Source organism: Ptychodera flava, chromosome 20 (assembly GCF_041260155.1).
Source record: "Ptychodera flava strain L36383 chromosome 20, AS_Pfla_20210202, whole genome shotgun sequence".
NCBI lineage: Eukaryota > Metazoa > Hemichordata > Enteropneusta > Ptychoderidae > Ptychodera > Ptychodera flava.
Window position 1 is genome coordinate 14,996,715 of NC_091947.1, and position 24,308 is coordinate 15,021,022.

At 35.6% G+C, this 24,308-nt stretch overlaps 1 protein-coding gene across 1 annotated transcript; it reads right to left on the bottom strand.

Moving 5' to 3' along the window:
• Positions 1-1,574: 1,574 nt before the first annotated feature.
• Positions 1,575-15,427, bottom strand: LOC139120127 (E3 ubiquitin-protein ligase TRIM56-like). The gene is made up of 5 exons (XM_070684230.1): positions 15,334-15,427; positions 13,711-14,838; positions 6,286-6,863; positions 4,206-4,423; positions 1,575-3,753 (listed from the first exon to the last, which is right to left on the bottom strand). Exons 2-5 carry the CDS (start codon positions 14,810-14,812, stop codon positions 3,684-3,686), a joined length of 1,968 nt encoding a protein of 655 aa, XP_070540331.1. The 5' UTR covers positions 14,813-14,838; positions 15,334-15,427; the 3' UTR covers positions 1,575-3,683.
• Between the last annotated feature and the right edge of the window lie 8,881 nt (positions 15,428-24,308).

Here is a 24,308-nt window from a genome sequence, read left to right on the forward strand (position 1 = left end):
TTACCATGTTTGGGGGCAATTTTCTTTTTTTTTCCCTAGTCGAAACTCATTTCTTTACGAAAATGCTGGTTAGGTTAAATTTCGTTGTGCAGGTTCCTAGGGATAAGAGCCCTACTCGTACCATATAATCAAGTCGTGCAGATACATGCCAAAAGTTTATTTCAGGGCAGTTTTCACCAATTTCGGTCAAAATGTAAAAAATCTTGTTTTCTGACCGAAATCTTACCAAACCTATATGGGGTCAACTTTTGTTACAAATTGGGTTAATTGTTACAAAGGCCTCTTATCCCTAGGAACCTGTTTGAAAATTAGGTTTTGTTACAAAATGGTTAAATTTTGTTACAAATAGGTTGATATACAAATAGGGTTGACACGTCACCCCTATTTGTAACAATCAACCCAATTTGTTTAGTAAGATTTCGGTCAGAAAACAAGATTTGTAACATTTTTGACCGAAATTGGTGAAAGTTGCCCCGAAACAAACTTTTCGCATGTATCTGCACAACTTGATTATATGTTACGACTAGGCCTCTTATCCCTAGGAACCTGCACAACGAAATTTAATCTAACGAGCATTTTTGGGAAAAAATGAGTTTCGACAAGGAAAAAAAAAGAAAATTGCCCAAAACATATAAATATGTATTTTTCATGAAGATTTCATCAAATACGGCCAAGTGTTTTGAAAATTTGGTTTTGTTACAAATAGGGTTGTTGTTACAAATAGGGTTGACATGTCACCCGTATTTGCAACAATCAATCCAATTTGTAACAAAAGCAGTTTCGGAAAAATGAGCTTTGACAAGGAAAAAAAAGAAAATTGCCCCAAACATACAAATATGCATATTTTATTAATAGTTCAACAAATACGACAAATTTTTTTTTGAAAATTAAGTTGTGTTACAAATAGGGTTGATTGTTACAAATAGGGGTGATACAAATGCCAGTTTATTGTATGGCTTTACTCATTGAACATATTGTTGTCCAAAAGTTGCTTGTCCCTGTACGGAATATCAAGCATTGGTTCATTTAGGATGTACCATTATAGATTGGGCGAAACGGTAAGAAAATCTGCAGAGCAAAAATCATTGAGAATTTTTAAAAGATCTTGAAATGATAGAATGTTCATAAATTTTGAAGAAAACAGTTTGCATGCTGGGGAAAACTCTGTGAAATAATCAGTGAACTTAAGAGGGGCAAAAACATAGCATGCTATCATCGTGATAACCCTACCATATCTTATGTATGGTCCATCCTTTACAGTGGCTCATAAATGGGTAGAATGCGTTATTGTTAATGAAGCGCTAAAGTAGTTTTATTTCTGATATGCAAGGGACTGATCTCGAAACTCATTTACTGCACTACATCATGAAATGGGAATTTTGACATGCCATCAAAGGATCAAAAATAGTACAAATCTACTTCAAAATTAGTACATATCTTCTTCAAAAATACTAAACATCTACTTAAAAATAATGCAAATTTAATGCAAAATTTGTACAAATCTAATTTAAAATTAATACGAATACAATGCAAAATTAGTACAAATCTAAATCAATAATAGTATAAATCCCATTCAAAAAATTGCAAATCTAATTTTAAAATAGTGCAAATCTAATTAGAACAAATCATTTAAAAAGTACAAATCTAATTTAAATATAGTGCAAATCTAATTAGAAAAAAAATTATTTAAAAAGTAAAAATCTAATTCACAGTCCGTGCAATCTGATCAATTCAGTTCCTGTATATTAAATGCATCATCGCACACTGATTATCTCAAAAATTAACGCCCTCTGATATCCAAATTCAATGCCTCTGGTTCTGAAATAAATAGCTTTACAGGCACTAATGACAATCAAATAAGTCTATAATTGATCATGGCATGGTGTTTTGGAACTAGCTATTCCTAAAAGTCAAATTATGAAGAGGACTGATTTTTTCGGTTTCTCGCATCTATTATTCCAAATGGATTTTGAACATTCTGTTTTCCCCGGGCACCTTTAAAGACAAAGTTCCCACGAAGCAAAGTACCTCTAACATGACAATATCATGAATTGTTTCCGTCATGTTTTTCTGTGTTTTATTTTAGTATCCGGAGTAAATAATCGATTATTGCTTTAATCTAGTGTACCATCATGGACAGACAGGTATCTGGGATTGTATAAATAAAGAAATGTGACTGGAAGGAATCAGCTCTTGTAAAATAAGAACATATCTACTTCAAATATAGTAAAATCTAGATCTACTTCAAAAGTAGTGCAAATCTAATTCAAAAATAGAGCAAATCTTTAAAGACAAAGTTCAAAAGAAGCAAACTACCACATGCTTGACGATATCATTACATGTTTCCGCCATGTTATTCTGTCTTGTATTTTAGATAAATCATCGAACATTGCTTTAATCTATTCTGCCATGAATAAACAGATATCTAGGATTGCATACATGAAGAAATTGACTGTAAGGAGTCCGTCCTTGTTATGTTTTCCGAGCAGAATTTAACAAGAACGTGTCACGATATTAGTGTAATATGAATGGCCATTTTTGTACTGTATGTACAGACTTACTTCGGAAATCTCAAGTGAAATATTGATGTTGTCAACGTTAACAATACCCATACTAGTCTCTCACCGTGTTTTCAAATCGCAGTGAAACTAGTTCAAATGGTATCATAAACTTAAGTCGTTACAGACGAGTAGAAAAAAATAAAAAAATAAAATTCTCTTTTATAACCATTCTTTTGATCTCTGATTTTATTTTATAGCTAATAAGGCCCCAATACTGTAACATATTTTGCGCGTTTTGATACTCTGCGGAATCTGTTTCTAGTTTTCTCACTTCCTTTCTCAATGACTTCTTATGGTAACAAAATGCGTTGCTTCTCATCCGAAATTCTCGTAAAAATGATTAGATATCGTGTTTCGTTATCTTATTTTCATTTTTGAGCTGAAAAGAGACACTACAGACATAGAAGCACTGAGCATAACCAGGAATGAATACCAGTGGTGTATAGGAAAATGTAACACGCATCAATCGACAGCAGTCAGTTCACTGTTCACAACTGTACGCTGTACCTAAAGATATTATGTTTCTACAGTCACAGGATAGATGGACTGAAAGTCGGAACCAGTCTATTTTAACTTCGTTCGTCATCTGCAGTCTGATCCAAAAGCGTTTGTTGTGCCGCAGTACCGATTCTATCATAAGTAGGACCAGGCGAAAAAGATAAATGTAGTTTCAGATTGTGAGGCTTACAAGCTGAACCTAACAGACGTACAGGAACAAAAATGTCTATTCCATCGTATTCAGTAGTATCAATGTTTTGAATTTCATGAAAGGAATCATCGTTCAAAGATCATCTGTACTTTTTATAAGCTTTAAAACATCATTTCGTTTGTGATGTGCCATATTTCATAATCTGAGTGGATGGTTTGTCTCTTAAATAGCGACGGGCTTTTGCGTCAAATATTAGTATCACCATGTTTTGGGATAACACCATCAAAATTTTATACTACTCTCTACAAAATAGGGAAGACTTTCTAATGATAAACTATTGATTTGTATGGTAGAATTTATCCGTCTGCCGTAATTAGGTAGGTAGGTGGGTAGGTAGGTGTATAAGATGCAAATATGCCATCCACTGTAAAATTTATAAGTGGTTAATTTGTCATAATTGCATGGCGAATTCCTTATTTTACACCTTTAGCAGCCAACTCTTCCTTGACCCGATTCAGATAGTCTGGATCTGGGTAACCATTCCTGGAAGGAAACAATGAAATTATTGAAGATTCGATACTGCAAATTTTTTCCCGTTCAAATGGTCACACTTTCTCAGTGTGGACATCAAAAATGTTTCTAACCCTGGGTTAGGTATTCCTGTCGATCGCAATGCTTAGAATACGTTCACAGTGTGCAAACGCATGCCTTTCCTAATGTGATATGTATCAAGACCAAGAAGAAAGACATCATAATGTGGCTATGAAGAAAATGTGACACATATTCCGATAAATGTTATTCTCAATGTCAAATAAATGCAATATCAAAATATTCTGCCAGGGAAGTGAAGGTAAGTATTTCAAGACATGCAGTATATAGAATATCATATTTTCTCCCCATAGAAAGATTTTTAACAAAATCATTTGAAATCTTCATGTTTTAAATCTAAGTGCTTTGAAGATTAGTAGCTGTTTTCATCACAGGCTAAAACTTACAGCATAGGTCCACCATACATGCTTGTCTTGTGATGGATACCATTCCAAGTCACCATGTCTTTAAGTCCAGCTGTCCTTGATGTACCAATGGTGAAAGTAAGTTGACGATCAAAAGAAATCTTCAACAGTTTCAAGATTTCCTGACCTTCAGCATTGTTAGGTAGATATGCAGTACGATTTGTACCAGAGTACCCCTTTCCAGGGTTTGGATGCTCTTTCTGCAATAGAACATGCACATCCATTTTGTCAATCATGTGACGAAGGCAGCTTTCATTTCACCCTTATTTGAAGAAAATCAGACAATAAACTGACCTTAGATAGGTCTGATGATTGACTTATTTTATTGCCTATACTAGGAACATATAATTAAATAAAGTACTGGTAAGTACAAGAAACATATTGCAATCTGACAGCATCGTATAAAACGTTCAATAAAATGTGTGATAATGTATGTACCTCTGAATGATAAGAAAGGTAAATACATTCTTCCCACGCAATTATGCCGAAATAGCGCAAAATTGATAAGAAATACTGATGGTACTTTGGGAGAGGTGATATTTTAACTCCCTTAGAATTTTGCATATTATTCGGAAGATCAAACTCTCATTGACTGAGCAAGAAAATAGACTCATGTTTTGATATCGAATGAGCAAGAAAGGCCCACCAATATTCGGCTATTTGAATTTAAAGGTGTATTTTTCGATGGGTAAATTGAATTGGTCTATTCCATAAACTAGTCATTTGCTTGTCATCCGAAAAGGGAATTTCTGAACTTAGTACTTGCTGCAGACCGGAGACAATGTGATGCAATCCGTGACATTTCGCGGCCACATAATATTTTGAATAGACATATCGACGTATACAGGTTTATTGCTAAAATGAATTTTCCTTTCTATCAAGTACATCAAAACGACACGCTTTTACAAACTTGCAACATGCCATTCTTTTTCTTCGCCGTTCACAATGCGGCCCGTCGATTATTTCATTGATTCGGTTTAACTTTTATGAATACGTAAATCATTTGGTCGAGACATGTGATTTAATTGAAGTGATAATGTGTATTCAATATTTTGGTTATTAGACTAATAGATGTGTCTATTGCCAGAATGTCACATTCGATTTGGCGGGGATATGGCTGAAGTGTGTACAGGACTAAATTCGTTGCTAGGTGATTTAGTGACATTCAGGCAAGATGTAAGACAAATAATGTCGAAAAATGTCAAAGGGTGAAAGGATTTATACAATCCTATGTTGCCACAGAGCCTTTATGGTGGCAGTATCTGCGTTCTTTGGTCGTCATTTGCAGTTTCTTTGTGGATGGTTTTACTTGAAGCTATTTTCGAATGTTGACCATATAAAACTTTATTTGGAAAAGGAAATATGGCGACGACTGTGAAAGTCCTGGTGTAAATTAGCTCTCTCGCAGGATTAAATTTGATTTGTCATAACATGAGGGCTACTTATTTTGTGTCCGAGTAATAGCGTTGATGCCATGTGTCAGGTGCCCTTGTCTCCGCCCAACTCTGAGCGTACATCGACCACTTGCAATCGCCTTTGCTCGTAAAAGTAGCACGGTCCCGAGGAAGAGGCATTATATCGATAAAAGCAGATGACATGGCAGCAGAGATGTGAAGAGCGACTTGCACAAGTAGTGGAAGTAGCAAATTTCAGTGACAGTACGTTACTTTTGGCATATGTCTGTCGTCATTGGAATGTGATATGGCTAACGTTTACAATGACATTTCACAAATGTTTATCCACTTCAAATAAAATTGCCTCTGGTCACCTTTTTAGCGTCTTTAGTTCCAAATCGTTATTTCCAAGTTTCCATGTGAAAATCAAATATTATTGTATTAGGAAATTGGGTTATTATTGGTTCGCTGTAGACGACGATACATACAAAGAGAGATCGTAAGTTTTTGGAGCAAGCATCAGCTGTAAATACCGTATTGTGTAAAATGCAAAGATTGGTTGATTCTATTTACTCATAATACATAAATATCATTCTCTTCGGCAAAATTTATTAAAATACCATATCCACTAATCAAGATGAATATCCAAACTCTTCAATTTGTCTTACCCCTTGTATGCCACTTGGAAAGATATACGTAATCACAATGGTGTCACAATTAGGATATCCTGGAAGACGTCGTTGCTTATCCACTAGATCATTCATTTTTCCTTCAGGCATGTTACCAGTGATTTTTCCATGGACGTCTTTGCACACCGGACAGCGTGGTCCCTGTGCTTTCTCTAAAATTTCCAAGCAGGGCCTACAGAATGTATGTTTGCATGGTAATGTCCTTGGGATCCTTATTTTATCAAGACATATGGCACAGTCAAGATCTTCTAAACCATCTGCCTTGCAGGGGTCATCGGGAACGATGGCATCAACTCTACTCGATTTTCGAATTGCTTTTTCATCTAGAGTGATTGTTTTACGTTCACGTCTCCCACGTCCTTGCATCTTTTCGCGTACTGCATCCGTGTCACTGTTGGTGTTTTCGGAAGGACTTCTATGTAAATTATCAGTAATTATACTGTGGGCCTTTCCTGACAGTTTCTCCTGCCTTAATGTGTAGGAAGATTGATTTCTTTCGCTTGCAGACCGTTTAGAGGAAGACGTCAGACGTTGTCTGTCTGTTGAACTCTCTTTATCTGAAACAAGCGGAGCATAATTTCATAATATCACTTATTGTTTGTTTTATTACTTACGAAATCGACATTTGAACTGTTAAAGCTGTAAATGTAAAAAGATTATACCAAGGGTCTATGCTAACACTAATTATTGACACCTTTGTACAAGTCTTAAATACAATGTTGGCGGAAGAAAATAGATATACACAGATAATTATTAAATAGAACCGCTTACTAATATCAAACTGGAGATATCAACAACACGTATCTACTTCCATCATGAGTAATGGCCTGTTGAAAAATGCCTGCCGTGTGCACTTATATAGTTGGTAGCCTTAATAGTCCAGTCAATCTAAGCCAAAAAAGGGGTAAACCTAGGACTAATTGCAACAGAAATTATTTCTTCACCATGCATTTTGGAAAGGTCCTAGAAATAACATACTAAAAGTATAATAAAATCTAAGGGGTGCAACAGTGCCTAATTTGCATAAATGTAAAGGGGGCTCATGGGTATAAAACTGTCGCTTATAGACGGTTTCTACTTAAAATATGTGGCTAAACATGCTTTTGATTAGGGATTTTTGGCTTATTTGCCTCCTTTTTGGTCTAGGCAATGTTGTTGAAAATATTTTGTCGTCATACAAATATTCCTCATTTGCATAAATCCAATTGGCCGCCACAACACTTCACTTTTCTTAGTTTTTCTCGAATTAATAACTATTTTTAAGCTACTACTGACAGCAATAGAATAATTTTTCACATTGTATTTTACACAAGTCCTAGAATAACATACTAAAAGCCTAGTACAATCTAGAATTGTAAACAGTGCCTAATTTGCATAGATGTAAAAAGATTATGGGTACAAACTAAGTGCTGATAGAATGTTTCTGCTAAAAATAATTGGCTAAACATGATATGTTATGCAGGTTTTTGGCTTATTTGCCTTGTTTTTGGTTTAGGTAATGTTGATGGAAATATCTAGTCTTCATAGAAATATTCCTAATTTGCATAAATCCAATATGGCCGCCACAACCTTCACTTTTCTTTGTATTTTTCCCAATTAATAACTATTTTTATGCTACTTCTGACAGCAATTAGAATTATTTATCCACTGTGTATTTCAGAGAAGCCCTACAATGACATACTAAAAGCCTCGTACAATCTAGAAATGTAAACAATGCCTAATTTGCATATATGTAAAAAGATTATGGTTACAAACTAGGTGCTGATAGAATGTTGCTACTAAAAATATTTGGCTAAACATGATATATGCGGTTTTGGGCTTATTGCCTTGTTTTTGGTTCAGGCAATGTTGATTAAAATTTTTGTCGTCATAGAAATATTCGTTATTTGCATAAATCCAATATGGCCGCCACAACACTTCGTTTTTCTTTGTATGTCCCTAATTAATAACTATATAAGCTACTTCTGACTGCAATAGAATTAATTTTCTTTGTGTATTTTGGAGAGGTCCTAGAATGACATACTAAAAGTCCAATACAATCTAAGATTTATAACATTACCTTATTTGTATAGATATAAACGGAATATGGGAGCAATACATTCACTGATAAAAGAAATATGCATATTGAATTGAGAAAAATACGACATTATGTTCAAGTAATGTATGCATTTATCTTAATTTTTGTCCAGGCAATATTTTTGAATACATTTTATCCCCCGAGAAATATTTCTAATTTGCCTAAATCAAGTATGGCTGCCACTGCATTTCACTTAAAAATTATATTTAATCTATACAACAAGTAGTTTTTGTTTCCACTCTGTATTGAATGTATAGAATGACAAACAAAATGACTGTTAAGTGGGGAGACAGTGCATAATTTGAATAAATATAAAACTTAGAAAAGGGAACAAAAATCGTTGCTGTTAATAGATTTCTTAAAAATATATTCAGCAAATTGATATTTAATTCAAGCAATTTCATTATTTAATGTACTTTTTGTGTTTCTAGGCAATGCATAAAATCATTTAAGATTCCTCATATTACATAACTGCAATGTGCCCCTCCAACCACTTTACTTTTCCTTTTTGACCTAAAGTAAATGACTATATATAATGTTAAAAAACAACGGAGATCATTAGAACTAAATTTTAGTAGGGTCATGGAAGTTACATATCGCAAGTTTAAAGGCCTGTGTTGGCACCAGATTTTCTCATCAGAAAATTTACCCACAAGATTACAATTTCAATGGAAAACAAAGGCTCTTACACCTCAGTCATTCTCTTACAGACTAGAACAAAGGCGATCCCAGGGATCGCAAAAAGTGCATTCAATGAAGTTGTGCATAAGACAGCTAATTTATCCAAATGCTAAATGGGTCATAGATGCTATACAAACCTGGTGCTGATAATCTATTAACGAAAGTGATTTAAGAGATAAGCTGACATTGTAATGACTACGTAACATCATTTTCTTGTTTTAGTTCAGGGAATGTTTTCAAATATATCTTACAGCGATAAAAAAATTCTTATTTGCATTTGTCCAATAAGTCAACCATGTCACTTCCTTTTTCTAATTGGAACATGAATTATTTCTTCACCTTAAATACCAAGGTCCAAGAATGGTATATTCAAAGCCTAATACAATCTACATTGTGCAAAGGACTAATTTTAAAAGATTTTATAGGAAATGCCTACACTGTACTAAATGTAATAATTGAAACTTGAAAGGTTTTACAATATCGTAAAGAGAGATTGGAAGTTTTTACTAACATTGCTAAATATATTTTACCTAATTTTGAGCGATTCCTCATGTGCATAAATCATATATGATGATCATTAAAATAATTTTCTTTAATTTTTCAAATTGACGTCAACTTATTTTAATTAATTATGTTATCAGTAAAATGAGAAGTTACATTAAGAGACTCTACTTGTTTAAGTTATTTAATAATTTAAATTCTTCCTATCGAAAGATGTCTATTTTATAACTTGAATGAACATTTTGCTCAGTACAAAGAAATTGACATGGTTATTTATTTCTGTGTATTTTAACTCATTTTAATGATTATATACTAATAGGGCCTACAGAATGAAAAGCCCTGTAAAAATAAACAATGATTGATTCGTATAGATCGTTTCAATTATCTAGAGAATTTGCATAATGTCAATAACATTGGGAACTTGCTGGAAGATTTGGATTTTCTTAATGCATACCAAAATGCTTGGCCAAATAACCAACACTTTGTACTAAGGGAGGCTGAAGAAAATTTGTGTTTCAGCTCTATTTTCTTTTATTTTCACCCTTACCCGTATTACTAATATAGATTAAGTGTGGATAAAATGTAATTAAAGACCAGGGAGTGTGGTCTCTGGTAAATCAGATATACTTTTGACTGTGTGCAACTTGCCTGTTCATGCCACATACAGAAATTTATGATAATAATGATAAATAAATTATAATGATCATGATGATATAGAGGTACAATTGTTATACTATACTGCCAATTATCATGAAATATGGATTAGGAAAGCTGTTCCTTTATCAGCTGAAAGACATTACAATCGTCAAAGGACACTGCATTTCTCAAAATTTTGAAATTTCTTGAAGACAACAATTGAAAATTAATATAAAGTCATATAGTGGACTGAAGAGAGAGATTTCCTGTTAAATCTTACCGTACACAGTCATAGCATTTGAGGAAAAACTGAAAAAAATCTGTTGACTGAATCATGATAATCTAAATCACTGGTAAAAGCAAATCTAGATGCTTTTCATAATGTTACATGGTCTAGCTGCTCTTTCAAATTTTCATGACCGTGAAACAAGAAACCAAGATGTGAAGGGATTTGCATCACAGAAGCTGCCGTTAACGAGTTTGTCAATTAGGATACCAAATTTTGACATCAAATTATCATAAAATTGGTTATCCTGTATTTTGAACCTTATGGAAGTCTCACCTCAGATTGGCCAGACTCTCAATTCCTTGAGTGATCGATCTTATTGGTGATAATACAAAAGTCTAATAATCTGCAAATGGGAAGTCCATTACATAACAGCCCAATGAGTGATACTTGCACATCTAAGATCTGATATGATACGCAGTACAATTATATCATCCTATGCTTCACATCTTTTCATTGAGTTATCCTTCCCCATACTTATGGGTTCTACAATGAACTGCAGCAGCATGAATAACCCCGACAGAAAGCAAAATCTAGACTTTCTGTTGTCAACGAAAGGATTCTGGCTGTAAACAAATGAACCACCTACAGGAAGATGTAAACAGAGAGGAAGAGGAAGAAATTTTGATATGATAATGACCATCATAATAATTGTCATCACCACTACCATCATGGTGATTCAAATGATGTTCGTATTTATACTAATGATAGTTTAATAATGAGAAGGATGATTCACAGGCACAACTGTTAAGTGTGGTGATCCATTATTAGTAACTGAATATTTCCATCGTCATTGAAGATAATGACCAAAAGCATAAAATATTCCTTCAAAAATTTACTACAATCGAACATGTTGTAGGAGAAAATGACTTAAAATGACAATTGATTTCAAAAACTTGAGCACGTCCAATGATTTTTTATGAATAACCTTATCGTCGTAAAAAAAGAAGAATATCCAAAGAAAGAATTCAGATTCCTTTTATTTAAACAGTAATTCTCTGAAACTCTTCTCTTTATTCATTGCATTTCTGAATAACCAGAAAATGTCAATGGAAGCTATTGTAGGCTTATTGTATACAGAAGACCGTTTGTGTCAATTATGCAAATTAGGCATTTTGTATTAAAATATGCAAATAATGCATACAAATTAGGTCAACCTCTTTTGTTTTAGGTAATTCTTGCAAAACCTGAACAATTTCATAGAGAAAAAAAAATGTTTAAATATGAACTTAAATATGAACTTAAACATGAAAAACTGTAAATATATGCAAATTACTCAATTTGCATATTCTTTATTGTTCAAGACATTTAGAAAATAACTTATTGAACCTTACTAAATTGTGTTGCAATGAAAAAAGTCACTTGAATTCAGTTTACATGCCAAAATGTGACTATAGCAGTCATTTTAAAGGCGATATATAGCTAATTTGAATATATGCAAATTTAACCAATTTGCACCCCTTATATTTTCTATACTTTTAATATGTCATTAGTGAGACCTTTCCAAAGGTCATGGTGAAGAAATAATTTCTGTTGCAATTAGTCCTAGGTTAAACCCTAAATTGACTGGACTATAATGCCCCCAAAGAAACAATTTTTTAATCGTTGATGAAATTATTATGAGAAGATCGTTTCTCTTCTAGTACTAATTCTCGCTTTACTAAAAATAAGTTAAAGCCATACCGAGACTGGAATGGTTTGCAAATAATAAATTTGATGATAAAGCCGAGATCAAATTTTTGAAATTGGAAAGTCAGTTTGTTGTGATTATCGAAATTTCCTCGGGAGTGTTGAATCTGGAGAACGAAATTATAAAATAAACTGGTCTCTTTATCATTTTGGCTTGAATTAAATTTTAACGATATCAATTTGATCATGAAATATTTGTATTTCATTTGCTTCATACTAAGTTTTAAATTACCATCAACTATTGTGACATTTTAAAAGCATCTAATATATTGCCTACACCGTAGATATTTGACCTGACACTTGCGCACGGAAAGTGCTAAATCAACTTTAGATACAGGTAGAGTGCGCCTCCGAAGTGAAAGACTGAATTTTTGTTCAAACTTTCCACAATGGAACTTTCAATCATTCTCTTACACAAATTAAGAATGGAAATTAATGTTCACCGTGCAGAATTCGATGCCAGAGAAACAAATTATCTTACATTTACCAATATATGAAATTCAAAATGCTCACCATCCCCATGTTAACTTTTTTCGGAAAAAAACTAAGACGTTATTTTTTCTTTCTCCAAGAGATTTCCAATGAGCCCCTCGAGCGGTAAACAAGAAAAGTATTGGAAAAATTGAGAGTCAAAATCTCTGTCTCCGAGGCGCATTCTACCTTTACCTGTTTACACCCTACATTTACAGGACAGATGACTCGGACTCAAATTTCCAAAGCAGCGAAGTCATCACGCGATGTCATTCCACTTTATGAAAACAACAGACGTGCACATCTCGAAAGTACACAAGATGTCGCGATACATTTACATTTGGATCCAGTTTTGCATCTGTAGCGCAATCAGTGAAAATCATCTGCCGGCGAATCTTTTACTTATGTATACAGATAGCCATGAGATTCTGCCCCAACATCGTCAACCAAAGTCAAAATCATGAAAGCTACAGACGAAAGTATCATCACTTCCAGCGTTTTCCAAAAAGCACCAACGCACATTGATTTCAAATATAATTGACCTTTCTTGACTCATCGACCTATGTACGCACCGAGAATGCCGAGCTCAGCTATCTAGGCCTACGCACCAACACTAGTAACAATTCAGGGGCAGCCCACAAGTCTATTTCAAGAATTCGAATTTGTTACAAAATGTGTTTTCAGTTTTGTAAGTGTAAATATAGTATTTAAAAGAATTTGGGGCAAAATTAAAATTTTGGAGGGGGCAGTTGTTCAAAACTGTCTCCCCGCCGTGCTTTGAAAAGCTTTGCCTTCCAGCCATAATTTCCCCATCCCTTCCCTCTGCCAAATTTCCTCAATGCCCCTCTCACCCTGACAAGAACTCCCCATCGCCCTCTAACCGTAACTAAAGTTCCCCTATGCCCTCTAATTGACACATGGTTATGTCTTTCCCACTAGTTGTAATAAAAATTCCTCCATCGTCTGATACAAAATTAAAGGGATGCCATCTTTCCCACCCATTGATACATTAAAATAAATCCAATCCCGCCCTGGCGAACGCCATTTAAGTGCAATTACATACCTATTGCCTCAACGCGACCAAGTGTCAACTGTAAGCAATTTCTGTTTTCTTTAAAAACCAATTCACTGTTTTCATCACCATCACTTATTTCAGTCACATCATTCTGTCCTACGCGTTCACCAATCACCTTCTTTGCTGCCATAATGTCAACAGCGCCACCAAATGTTAAAAGGTGATCGAGATATGACTGCATACTTTCTGCACCCACAAGTTTATGGTCCATTAGTTCTACTTTGGACTCGATTTGTTTACTTTTTGGTGAATATTTTTCGGCGACTTCAGACAACAAGAGCGATTCTTGTTTCTTAATGTTTTGGATAGCTTTTTGAGCTATTGCTTTAATTTGTGTTTCAGCAGTCACTTTCTTCTGCTTCAGATCTTTCCCCATGTCACGAAATCTTTCCCTTGCCTTTCTTACATCGTTCACTTTCTGAGCAACTTGCCCTCTGTACTGTTTCATTACAGGCATGTATTTCTCTAGTGCCGTGTCTATCGAAATGATGTCATGATTTGGCGGTTTGTGCTCGACTACTGTACACTTCAGGCATGTTGGTATTTGACACGAGTCACAGTAGAATTCTAATTGTGTGTTGGTATGTTTCTCACAAAATCGAGGCTGAATCAGTCTAAAGTGTTCAGAAGCCATTTTCTCATTGTATTCATCGACTTTCATCAGTTTATGGTCTTTCAATGATCTCACTGTTCGGTGAATTCGAACACACTCTTCACAGAAGAACTGGCCACAGTCTGTACACCACAGCTTAGCTTCGCTGCCACAACCCTCACAGACATCCTTTGTCTGTTCAGAACCAGGGTTGACGTCACTGATGACCTGAAGCAGGTCATTCATGAATCGGTTGTTGTCAATAGCAGGTACTCCGCCACGGGGCAATGGCCATGATTCCTTGCAGGTTGGACAGATCAGCTTATCATTGTTGGTTTTAACCCATTTTGTCAGGCAGTGTTCACAATAGGTGTGGTAACAAGGTAGTATTTTAGGAGACTTGAAGCGTTCCATGCAAATTGCGCACAGCAGTATCTGCTCATTGATGTCGGTCAACAGTTTTATTTCTCTCGTGTCTGACGACGCAGCTGTAGCCATCTTTGTTATCTTCACTTGAATGATCTCTGTAAAAAGTACATAAGGATTGTCAGAAATTGACGGTAATTAAAAATTAATCTTTACAAGCACACTCTTTCATGCTTCTTTCTGACTGCGGTCTTCTCAATAAAGTTTCACTCGTGGAAACGTTTGCCATTTGCGGGGTATCTGGATAGCAGTGAAAACGAAAGCGAGTGATTTCGTCTAAAACTACATTCAATAAATCACCGTTTACAGGGAATGAACATATTTGTCTGCAGTGATAAAATAGAACCACCTGGAATAGACAACTAGGATACAAAGTTATTTCGTGTAAAGTTGTCTTTTTTTCTTAAATTCATTCGCCCATCCCACTAAGGCAAAGTTCTTTCAACCCGGAACTTGGAAGGAAATATCTCAGTGAATATGTCATACTGTATTCCTATATATAGATTAAAACAGGCAGAAATTAACATTTAAGAAACTGTGTTGAATATAAAGTAGTCCTGAAGCAAAAGCTGATAACTTATTTTCAAGCTTACCTGAAAGTTCAGATTTTATGCACTGTGAAAGTCGACACAGAACAGGAAAATGCAACAGTTGTGATGCCAGTGTGCTGAGCTCGAATCTGCAAGTTTCCGATTTGGTGAGAGCATGCGCGATGCGTATTCGGCGGGGATCAAGAGAATACTTCGGTTTAATCATTACCTCAGCCAAGAATAGGTCAATTTACCGGCACTGTGACCTGTCAGTACAAAGAACAAGGAGATGCTGCTATGCGAACAGAAAGAGACAAAACCTTCGATCTAAAGGAACACTTTTATCCTGTAGTGATAAGGGGGGTGGGTGGTAAAATGAAGTTGGTAGTTTAAATTGAATCTGAAATTTCAACTTAATGAATTTGTATGACAGATAGATCTGATCTCATCTCCACTCCTCCATAAATTTACAATCTTGGCCTTTCAGCGTTGTTTAGGCGGTTAACTGTATTTGTTTGCCTACGCGTAGTTTATACATGTGTCTGTGCATGAAGACTCAGTCACTGGTGACCTGCGAGTTTTCAAAATAAACCACCACCAACGACTTTATTCACTGCGAGCGATCTTGCTGGAATGTGGTCGAACATTCAAGTTGTGAAAGTAAACTACTTTTTGCACCTTGTATCACGGCATACATCCGCTTTTGGGCCCGAGGACAACATAACGTTTTCTTTTCGTCACGTATTCAGCCCGATTGTAGAAAAACCAAGGTTTTAACAAACATCCGTTATACAAGCCCGATCCGAAAAGGTTATTTTAACTTGATCAAGTATTTCTTAGTATTGTACTTCGATGAATGTAGGAATCTCTAATGTCTGCAAGCGTGTCTCTCATATAATCGTATTGCTGATTGAGATCTTGTTTTAAGCCAGAATGTGTCAGCAAAGTGCCAGCCTGCTTTATATTCCGAATCGTCGGGAATGTAACCAAAGCACAAAAATATCCATGACTGCGTTCACACAAAAAGTGGGTACCGCAGGGATTCATGTGATTGAATATTATTTTACGTCAGGTGCTATCTCGGAAAAATATGTTTGGCTTTCTTCCTAAGTTCGCATTCGCCAGCCGGAGGTACCATTACTTGCTTTGCCCCTTTACATGTTCACCTTGCTCCGGACGTGGGTGTTTTCGTGAAATTATGGCTATCCATAGGACTGTGGTTCATTGTACCTCTCAAAGTTTCCGGCGTCACCTTTAGTGAGAAAGGATCTCCTTTAACTCTCTACGGATAGAAAATCTATCTGGCGGTAAAATGTAAAGTAAAGTAAGCCTTTATTGAAATCGTATCCCAGTTGGGATCTTGATCATAAAGTACAATAAAGGTTTTGCAAAAACAACAATGAAAGAGTATATATAATATATATATAAATATAAATATCTATACATGAGGTCAACGTATTAAAGGTTCATAAATAGTTTACTTTGTCTTTTTCATTTTGTCTTGTCTGAGTTTAAAACATGTATGTATGTATTTTCCCAATTCACATAGTGATGCTTTATCTGTCCTTGAAAAGATGCTTATAAGGTCTTGTGTGCTTCTGAATGCGTTTTTACAAATGTTTAGTTTACTGAAAAAATCATGTCTAATGTCTGTGTATCCTTTGCAATGAAAAAGAAAATGTATCTCATCTTCTACTTGTTTGTTTTGGCAAATTGGGCATGCTCTGTCTATGACATCAAGGTTTCTATATCTACCTGTTTCTATGTGTAGTATGTGTGCACTAATGCGTAACTTGCACAGGGCTGACCTGTGATCTGGGTTTTTTATAATATGAAGGTAGCTTTCGAGAGAGAAATCTTTTTCAACTCTCTGTATGTGCGAAGTTTATTTTTATGGTGCCCTTGTCTGGTATCATCATGAATCAATTCAAATGCACATTTTCAAATAGCTGTTTAACTTTTACATTAAAATTAGTTTTAAACTGTTGTCATTTTCTATCTTTACATTCATGGCATCTCCAATATTTACGAGCAGCAACGATTGTTTAATTCCTGACACCCAATTATCTGTATGTCATTGTCCAGAATGTATGAATTGGTTCACGATTGGAGACACTGCATCTCGGTGAAAATAGCGGACAGCCTTGCTGTTGCAAAAATCCTTTTATTTACACCAAGTAGCAGAAGGCGAGTCAACAGCCGATGATGATTCTAATGAATTTCAACTGTTCACGATGTACAAGTTATGTCAAGTTACGTTATGCCTCCTTAATTAATTTCCTGTTTCCTTCTGCGTTGACGGCTACAGGTGAAGATTCGGAAAACGTGTGGAGCTTGATCGTCATAGTGAGTCTAGTTTGTACTTCATGTAAGATAGCGTCATACCACCGAAGCTGATCGGAAATGCAAGTTCCGTTTGGCCAAGAGAGGCTTTGTCCGTGGAAGAAGTTCGGGGGACTACTGGATTGGGTCAGTTGGGTCCCGTCCGTCCGTTCCCGTCCGTCCGTCCGTCCGTCCACGCGGATACCTCCGACATGTCTGGGTCAATTTCTCTCAAGATTAGCATAAGGATAATGCATTAAGGCATGCATGTACTCGTCAATTTGTTTTTTGATGCCATCCAACATTTCCGTCTGGGAGAAATTTTGCTCTCATTTTTTAACTAAATCAATTACTCAGACATGCCTTGACTGGTTTCTTTCAAAGTTAGCACCAAGACAATATGCTTTGACTTACATATACTAATAGAATTATTTCACGGTACGATCCATATATCTCAGACATGCCCTCGTCAAATCCTTTCAAACTTTGCACTTGGATAATATATTTAAGCAATACAGCACACCCAGCGATGGTATACCACGAGATTTTGACCAGTTCACGACATATATGCACGAGCGATAGCGAGTGCATATATGAAGTGAACTGGTCAAAATCGAGTGGTATACCGTCGCCGGGTGTGATTTATTGCTATTATATCATAATAGTATATTGAAATTATGGCGTGCAACGTCATAAACGGAGTTTTGCTCAAGCTGAAAGCTCGCGCGTATGCCAACCGTGGTATATCGCCAATATACCACGGTTCTTTTCGCGTCTCGACCAATCAGATCGTTGCATTTGCACCATCAATATACTGGTATGATATAATATGGCATACATACATGTATGAAATATCAATTAGCTTTTCGATACGATCCAATATGAACGCGTTGGCAACTTTGTTTCCATTTTTTCATGCCAGTCATGACTGTTTTCTTTAAAATTTGCCACAAGGACAACAAACCATGACATACACTTGCACTTCTAAGATTTTCAGCAACATGGTACAATATGATATACATAATACATGCCAAATTTCTTTTTGATACAATCTAATATGATTGCCAAGTGGCCATTTTGTTCTAACCACTTTCATAACATATTAAGCCACGTCTAGTATTTGTTCGTTATGACAGAATCCAGTTGGCATTGACCATATGTTACTACAGGCACATTCCAAGAGAGGGATTAATAGCTACGTCCATCCATTCACTATCTTGTAGCTATATCTATTCACCGTCTTTATCTTGAACTTGGACTTCATATTTCACGCTGCAGCCACTTTGTAGTAATGTAACGCCCCTCCCTGTAGAGATTTTATCTCGAAGCGTCCCTCACGTGGCAAAGGCGTGTGAAGGTCATTGACACAGATACGAGAAGCAGATAGGAGATAGTGTGATAGTTTAATTAATTATTGCTTAAGATTTCATTGAGAACAATCGAGAATGGGATATTCCATGGTGTGATCTTATTTAATCTTAAGAAACAATCAAAGACTGGCGAGAAAATTACCACGTGATTACTTTTGTAATTATGTAAGTTTGAATATGTATTTAACTTTGTAGAGAGCTTAGACTAGAGAGACTTGAGATCAGACCGTTGACAGTGAACGACACGGTCGCCATCTTGCAATAAAGTACAAGGTTGTGTTAAATCTACATCGTTGTGTGTCAGCTTCCGTTACTGAAAGCATTACGATCCAGACTGGTACCTCAACTCGTAAATTCCCCTAACTACGAGCGCAACAGTAATTGTTCATATACCAAACTATTACACAAATTTCGCTGTACTAATCCCATCCGTACTTTGTACATCAACAATACACATAAAGATTAATACAAGGTTAGTACTTTCCCAGCTATTTTCCGGACATTCTCCGGCCAATTTCTCTTCACCATGATCTCAGACGATGGTTTCTTAATTTATTAACAAATCGGGCCCTTTTTTTCGGGGACTAAGTGATTTACATGATTTATTAATATCTCGACTGCGTCTAAGAAGTATGGATGGCCCACCTACATGTTGTAACCTCCACAAATGTAATAATCTCCACAAATGTAATATCAACCACAATTGTAATAAAATGCACCCATAAATGTAATATCGCCCATAAATGTAACAAAAATCAACCATAAATGTAATAAAAACACCAACCACAAATGTAATAAATGGTAACCATAAATGTAATAAAAAAAATCACCCATAAATGTAATACTTGTCAACCATAAATGTAATAAATCTATTTTGTCGTTGCAATTGAGGAATTAGCCCTTAAAATATTGATCTATGTAATATGGAAAGCAACTCCACACATTATTCATTTCTTAATTGTTTGCGTTTAGTGTGTTTTGAAAGTGTATTTTACGTTTCCCTGTTTTGTGTACTGAACTGACTGGCCATGGCTAGACACAGCTGTTGTAACCTCCACAAATGTAATAATCTCCACAAATGTAATATCAACCACAATTGTAATAAAATGCACCCATAAATGTAATATCGCCCATAAATGTAACAAAAATCAACCATAAATGTAATAAAAACACCAACCACAAATGTAATAAATGGTAACCATAAATGTAATAAAAAAACACCCATAAATGTAATACTTATCAACCATAAATGTAATAAATCTATTTTGTCGTTGCAATTGAGGAATTAGCCCTTAAATATTGATCTATGTAATAAGGAAAGCAACTCCACACATTATTCATTTCTTAATTGTTTGCGTTTAGTGTGTTTTGCATATTTGAAAGTGTATTTTACGTTTCCCTGTTTTGTGTACAGAACTGATTGGCCATGGCTACCACAGCTGTAATCTGAATGTCAGTGCAGTCTCTACTCCAGAGTGGGGAAGACTGTATAACACTACGATCCTTTAACGCCGTTTTTTTTCGAAAATTGCCGTACTTTCTTAATCAATCGCCTCAAATTCGTCTTCAGAGGATAAATTGTGTTGAATAATCATATCAATAGATTGTCTGTATTCCTATGTTGTCCCACTTTAAGTTTGTTCCTTCACTAGGGATGCCAGGATGTCTAATTTTGTTCTACTGCGTCAAGGTAGTGTTCATATTGTTATTTACTAGATAGAAATATATGTTCTCGTCAACATGTTTGGTTTCGTAAGTTTCTGTTATAAGGTTTTATATTTCTCTGTTATTTGTTCTGAGTCATCTGTCATAAACTTTGTGTGGTATCACTGGTTGACGAGTTATTTTGACGCTTCCTTATTATGTAATTATCAGTGTCTAGAACTGCTGTTCCACAACCATTATCTAACGGTTTGATCAGTACCTCGCCGTTTTCTAATAGCGTTCTCAAAGTATTCTATTCTGTTTCGGAAAGGAAACCTAGTTTCAGGAAAGTATGCAATAACATTACACTAGTCTTATTAAAGTTATTATTTACTCAGGGCATTGATAAACAAATGATCACATATGCAAGTTCAAGTTTATTACATTTATGGTTGAGTTTTATTACATTTATGGTAAATTGTTTATCACATTTGTGGTTGCGGGTTGTTACATTAATGGTTGACTATTTTATTACATTTGTGGTTGATTTTATTACAATTGTGGTTGATATTACATTTGTGGAGATTATTACATTTGTGGAGGTTACAGCTGTAATCTGAGTGTCAGTGCAGTCTCTACTCCAGAGTGGGGAAGATTGTATAACACTACGATCCTTTAACGCCGTTTTTTCGAAAATTGCCGTACTTTCTTAATCAATCTCCTCAAATTCGTCTTCAGTGGATAAATTGTGTGGAATAATGGATAGATTGTCTGTATTCCTATGTTGTCCCACTTGAAGTTTGTTCCTTCACTGGGGATGCCAGGATGTCTAATTTTGTTCTACTGTGTTCAATTTGAAGGTAGTGTTCGTATTGTTTTTTACTAGATTGAAATATATGTTCTCGTCAACATGTTTTGTGTCGTAAGTTTCTGTTATAAGGTTTTATATTTCTCTGCATGTTTGTTCTAAGTCATCTGTCATAAACTTTGTGTGGTATCACTGGTTGACGAGTTATTTTGACGCTTCCTTATTATGTAATTATCAGTGTCTAGAACTGCTCCTCCACTTCCATTATCTAACGGGGATCAGTACCTCGCCGTTTTCTGATAGCGTTCTCAAAGTATTCTATTCTGTGTTTCGGAAAGGAAACCTAGTTTCAGGAAGGTATGCAATAACGTTACACTAGTCTTATTAAAGTTATTATTTACTCAGGGCATTGATAAACAAATGATCACATATGCAAGTTCAAGTTTATTAAATTTATGGTTGAGTTTTATTACATTTATGGTTAATTTGTTTATTACATTTGTGGTTGCGGGTTATTACATTAATGGTTGACTATTTTATTACATTTGTGGTTGATTTTATTACAATTGTGGTCGATATTACATTTGTGGAGATTATTACATTTGTGGAGGTTACACATGTCGGTTTGTGCTCTGTAAGACACTATATATAGCAAAGATTTGGAACAGTGTTATGGTTGATATTTCAAATCATCTCCAGAAAGAAACAGTACCGTATTGTTACTGTCTAACTTGAAGTTTTCTATGTTTACGATTGCTGAGTCAGACATACCGGCTTTTGCTGCAGATGACGATGAATTATCGAATTTTCTACATTATTTCACAGTAAAATTCACTTGATTTCAAATAGCTGGGGAGATTCAACACGAGAGATTGATTTTTAAACATCAAACGTAACATCTGTGCGGAGAGCTTGGGACTACGTTTCATCGATATCGATGGTGATAACATTAGGACGAAAAAGTGGTTTATGTTATATCATATCAGTATATTGAGGGCGAAAATACAGCAGCGATCCAGCGATCTGATTGGTCGAGATGTGAAAATAACCGTGCTATGTAATATATTCGCGATATAACACGGTTTGCACAAGCGTGAGCTCTCGGCAAGAGCAAAACTCCTTTTTTGACGTTCTACCTCAGAATTTCAATATACTATTATGATATATTGGCGATAAACCACGCCAAGCGGCGATATACCACTCGATTTTGACAAGTTCACTTCATACATGTATTCGCTATCGCTAGTGCATGTATATGTCGTGAACTGGTCAAATTCCCGTGGTACATGTATACCATCGCTGGGTGTGGTTTATTGCTTAAATGGTGTGACAGTAATTCATAATAATGTAGGTAGGGTTGAAGTGGCTGTAGGACGCCACTTTCAGAATAAATGAGAATAGTTGCCGTTGTGGAGTATATTTTGGAAAAAAAAGAGTTATGATCTAGATATACGACCTCCACATGAAAACCAAAATGCGCTCTTCACAATGAAACAAACCCCCTGTCTGTTCAATGGGGGGGGGGGGGGGAATTCACGTAGTTTTTCTCTTTGCTACGTCATGTGATTAACCAGCGATAGTACAGAGTATTCATGATTTGTTTTTATGTCCTACCAATCGTGATGCATATGACAGAATACCAGGTCATACTGACCGGTTATAGTTGTCTTATTGTCTTATTGAATACCAACAGTAAAACTACTGTGCGTGCTGAAGGAACGGAATTCGTTTTTTGCTTGTCGTTGGAGTATTGCACTGACTTCTACATAAAACTTCCGACATAGTCGATAAATTTCACATGCAACATAATTGTTTTATAAGCTTACTCAAACCCTGCCTGTGTGTCGTTTCTATGACCTCCACGTCTTTCAATAACAGAGAGAAAATCCCCGTGGTAATTGAAGTAGTTGAACTGCATATACAAATACACATTCTACACACTCACTGTGTTTTCAGTATATTATTGAAGCGAATTATTCATACAATGTGACATTCAGAGATGATTCTCTGACAATCTGATAATTAGAAATATATGGCGAGTGACCGGCCAATGATAGACTTCGTTATATTACTCTCCCGACCAGGTCAATAATACACCATTGCTAAATTGTAATATTATGATATTGCAACATGAAGTACCGCCATATTTGCTGAAAACTGCCTTTCGTTGTCTGTTTATTCTTCTCTCTTCATGTTGTTGGTATAGCAACTATTATACTGTTTGGAGTTTTGCTAGGTAACCGGTATACGGAAACGCGATCGGATTCAACATGTACGTCGCGTCATGCAGGGATGGGTGACTTTTTTAGGCAAGATGAACCATAATGACTGAGAAATAAACGACATGTAGATGCTGAGAAGTCATTGCTGTAAAGAAATTATGAAGCATTGCGTACGATGCACACCTTTTCCATCTTCGTTAGACTGACTTGTACTATGATTAATCTTTCGACCATAACATCACAAATTAGACCAGCTTCATGTAAAGTCGTAGTGAATACATTCTCCTTGATGGGCTCTTAAGAACTCAGGTAGATTCCGTTCATTAGTGATGGATTATTCCTGGAAATGCCAATTTCCAGGAATACCAAGGTCATGGTTGTAATGATTAGTACAACCCAGTCCATAGTGGAGTATTCTGTGCATGCACAGTACTGTATTTTTTCTGCGCATGTCACATTGGCCATCCTATGAGCCTTTAGCATGTTTAGCATTGTCTGGTGCAGTACTCGTCCATTAAATAGTTTTGAATTCTGGCCAGGTTACAGACTGACTCCAGACGCAGATTTGTCAACGTCCTTATCATAACCATGGCACTAGTTCTCCATAAAGCAAGGGGTATACTTTATTAGCTCCATTTAGTACACAGTCAAATTATCCGTACACAACAAAAC

Bases quoted from the DNA above. Each gene is read 5' to 3' on its own strand.
- LOC139120127 (XM_070684230.1), bottom strand. From the start codon at position 14,812: ATGGCTACAGCTGCGTCGTCAGACACGAGAGAAATAAAACTGTTGACC. The intron at 6,864-13,710 runs GTATGTAATTGC...CGCTTGTTTCAG, and splicing joins TGGTCGCGTTGAGGCAATAG to ATAAAGAGAGTTCAACAGAC. The intron at 4,424-6,285 runs GTAAGACAAATT...GTTCTATTGCAG, and splicing joins TTCCAAGTGGCATACAAGGG to AAAGAGCATCCAAACCCTGG.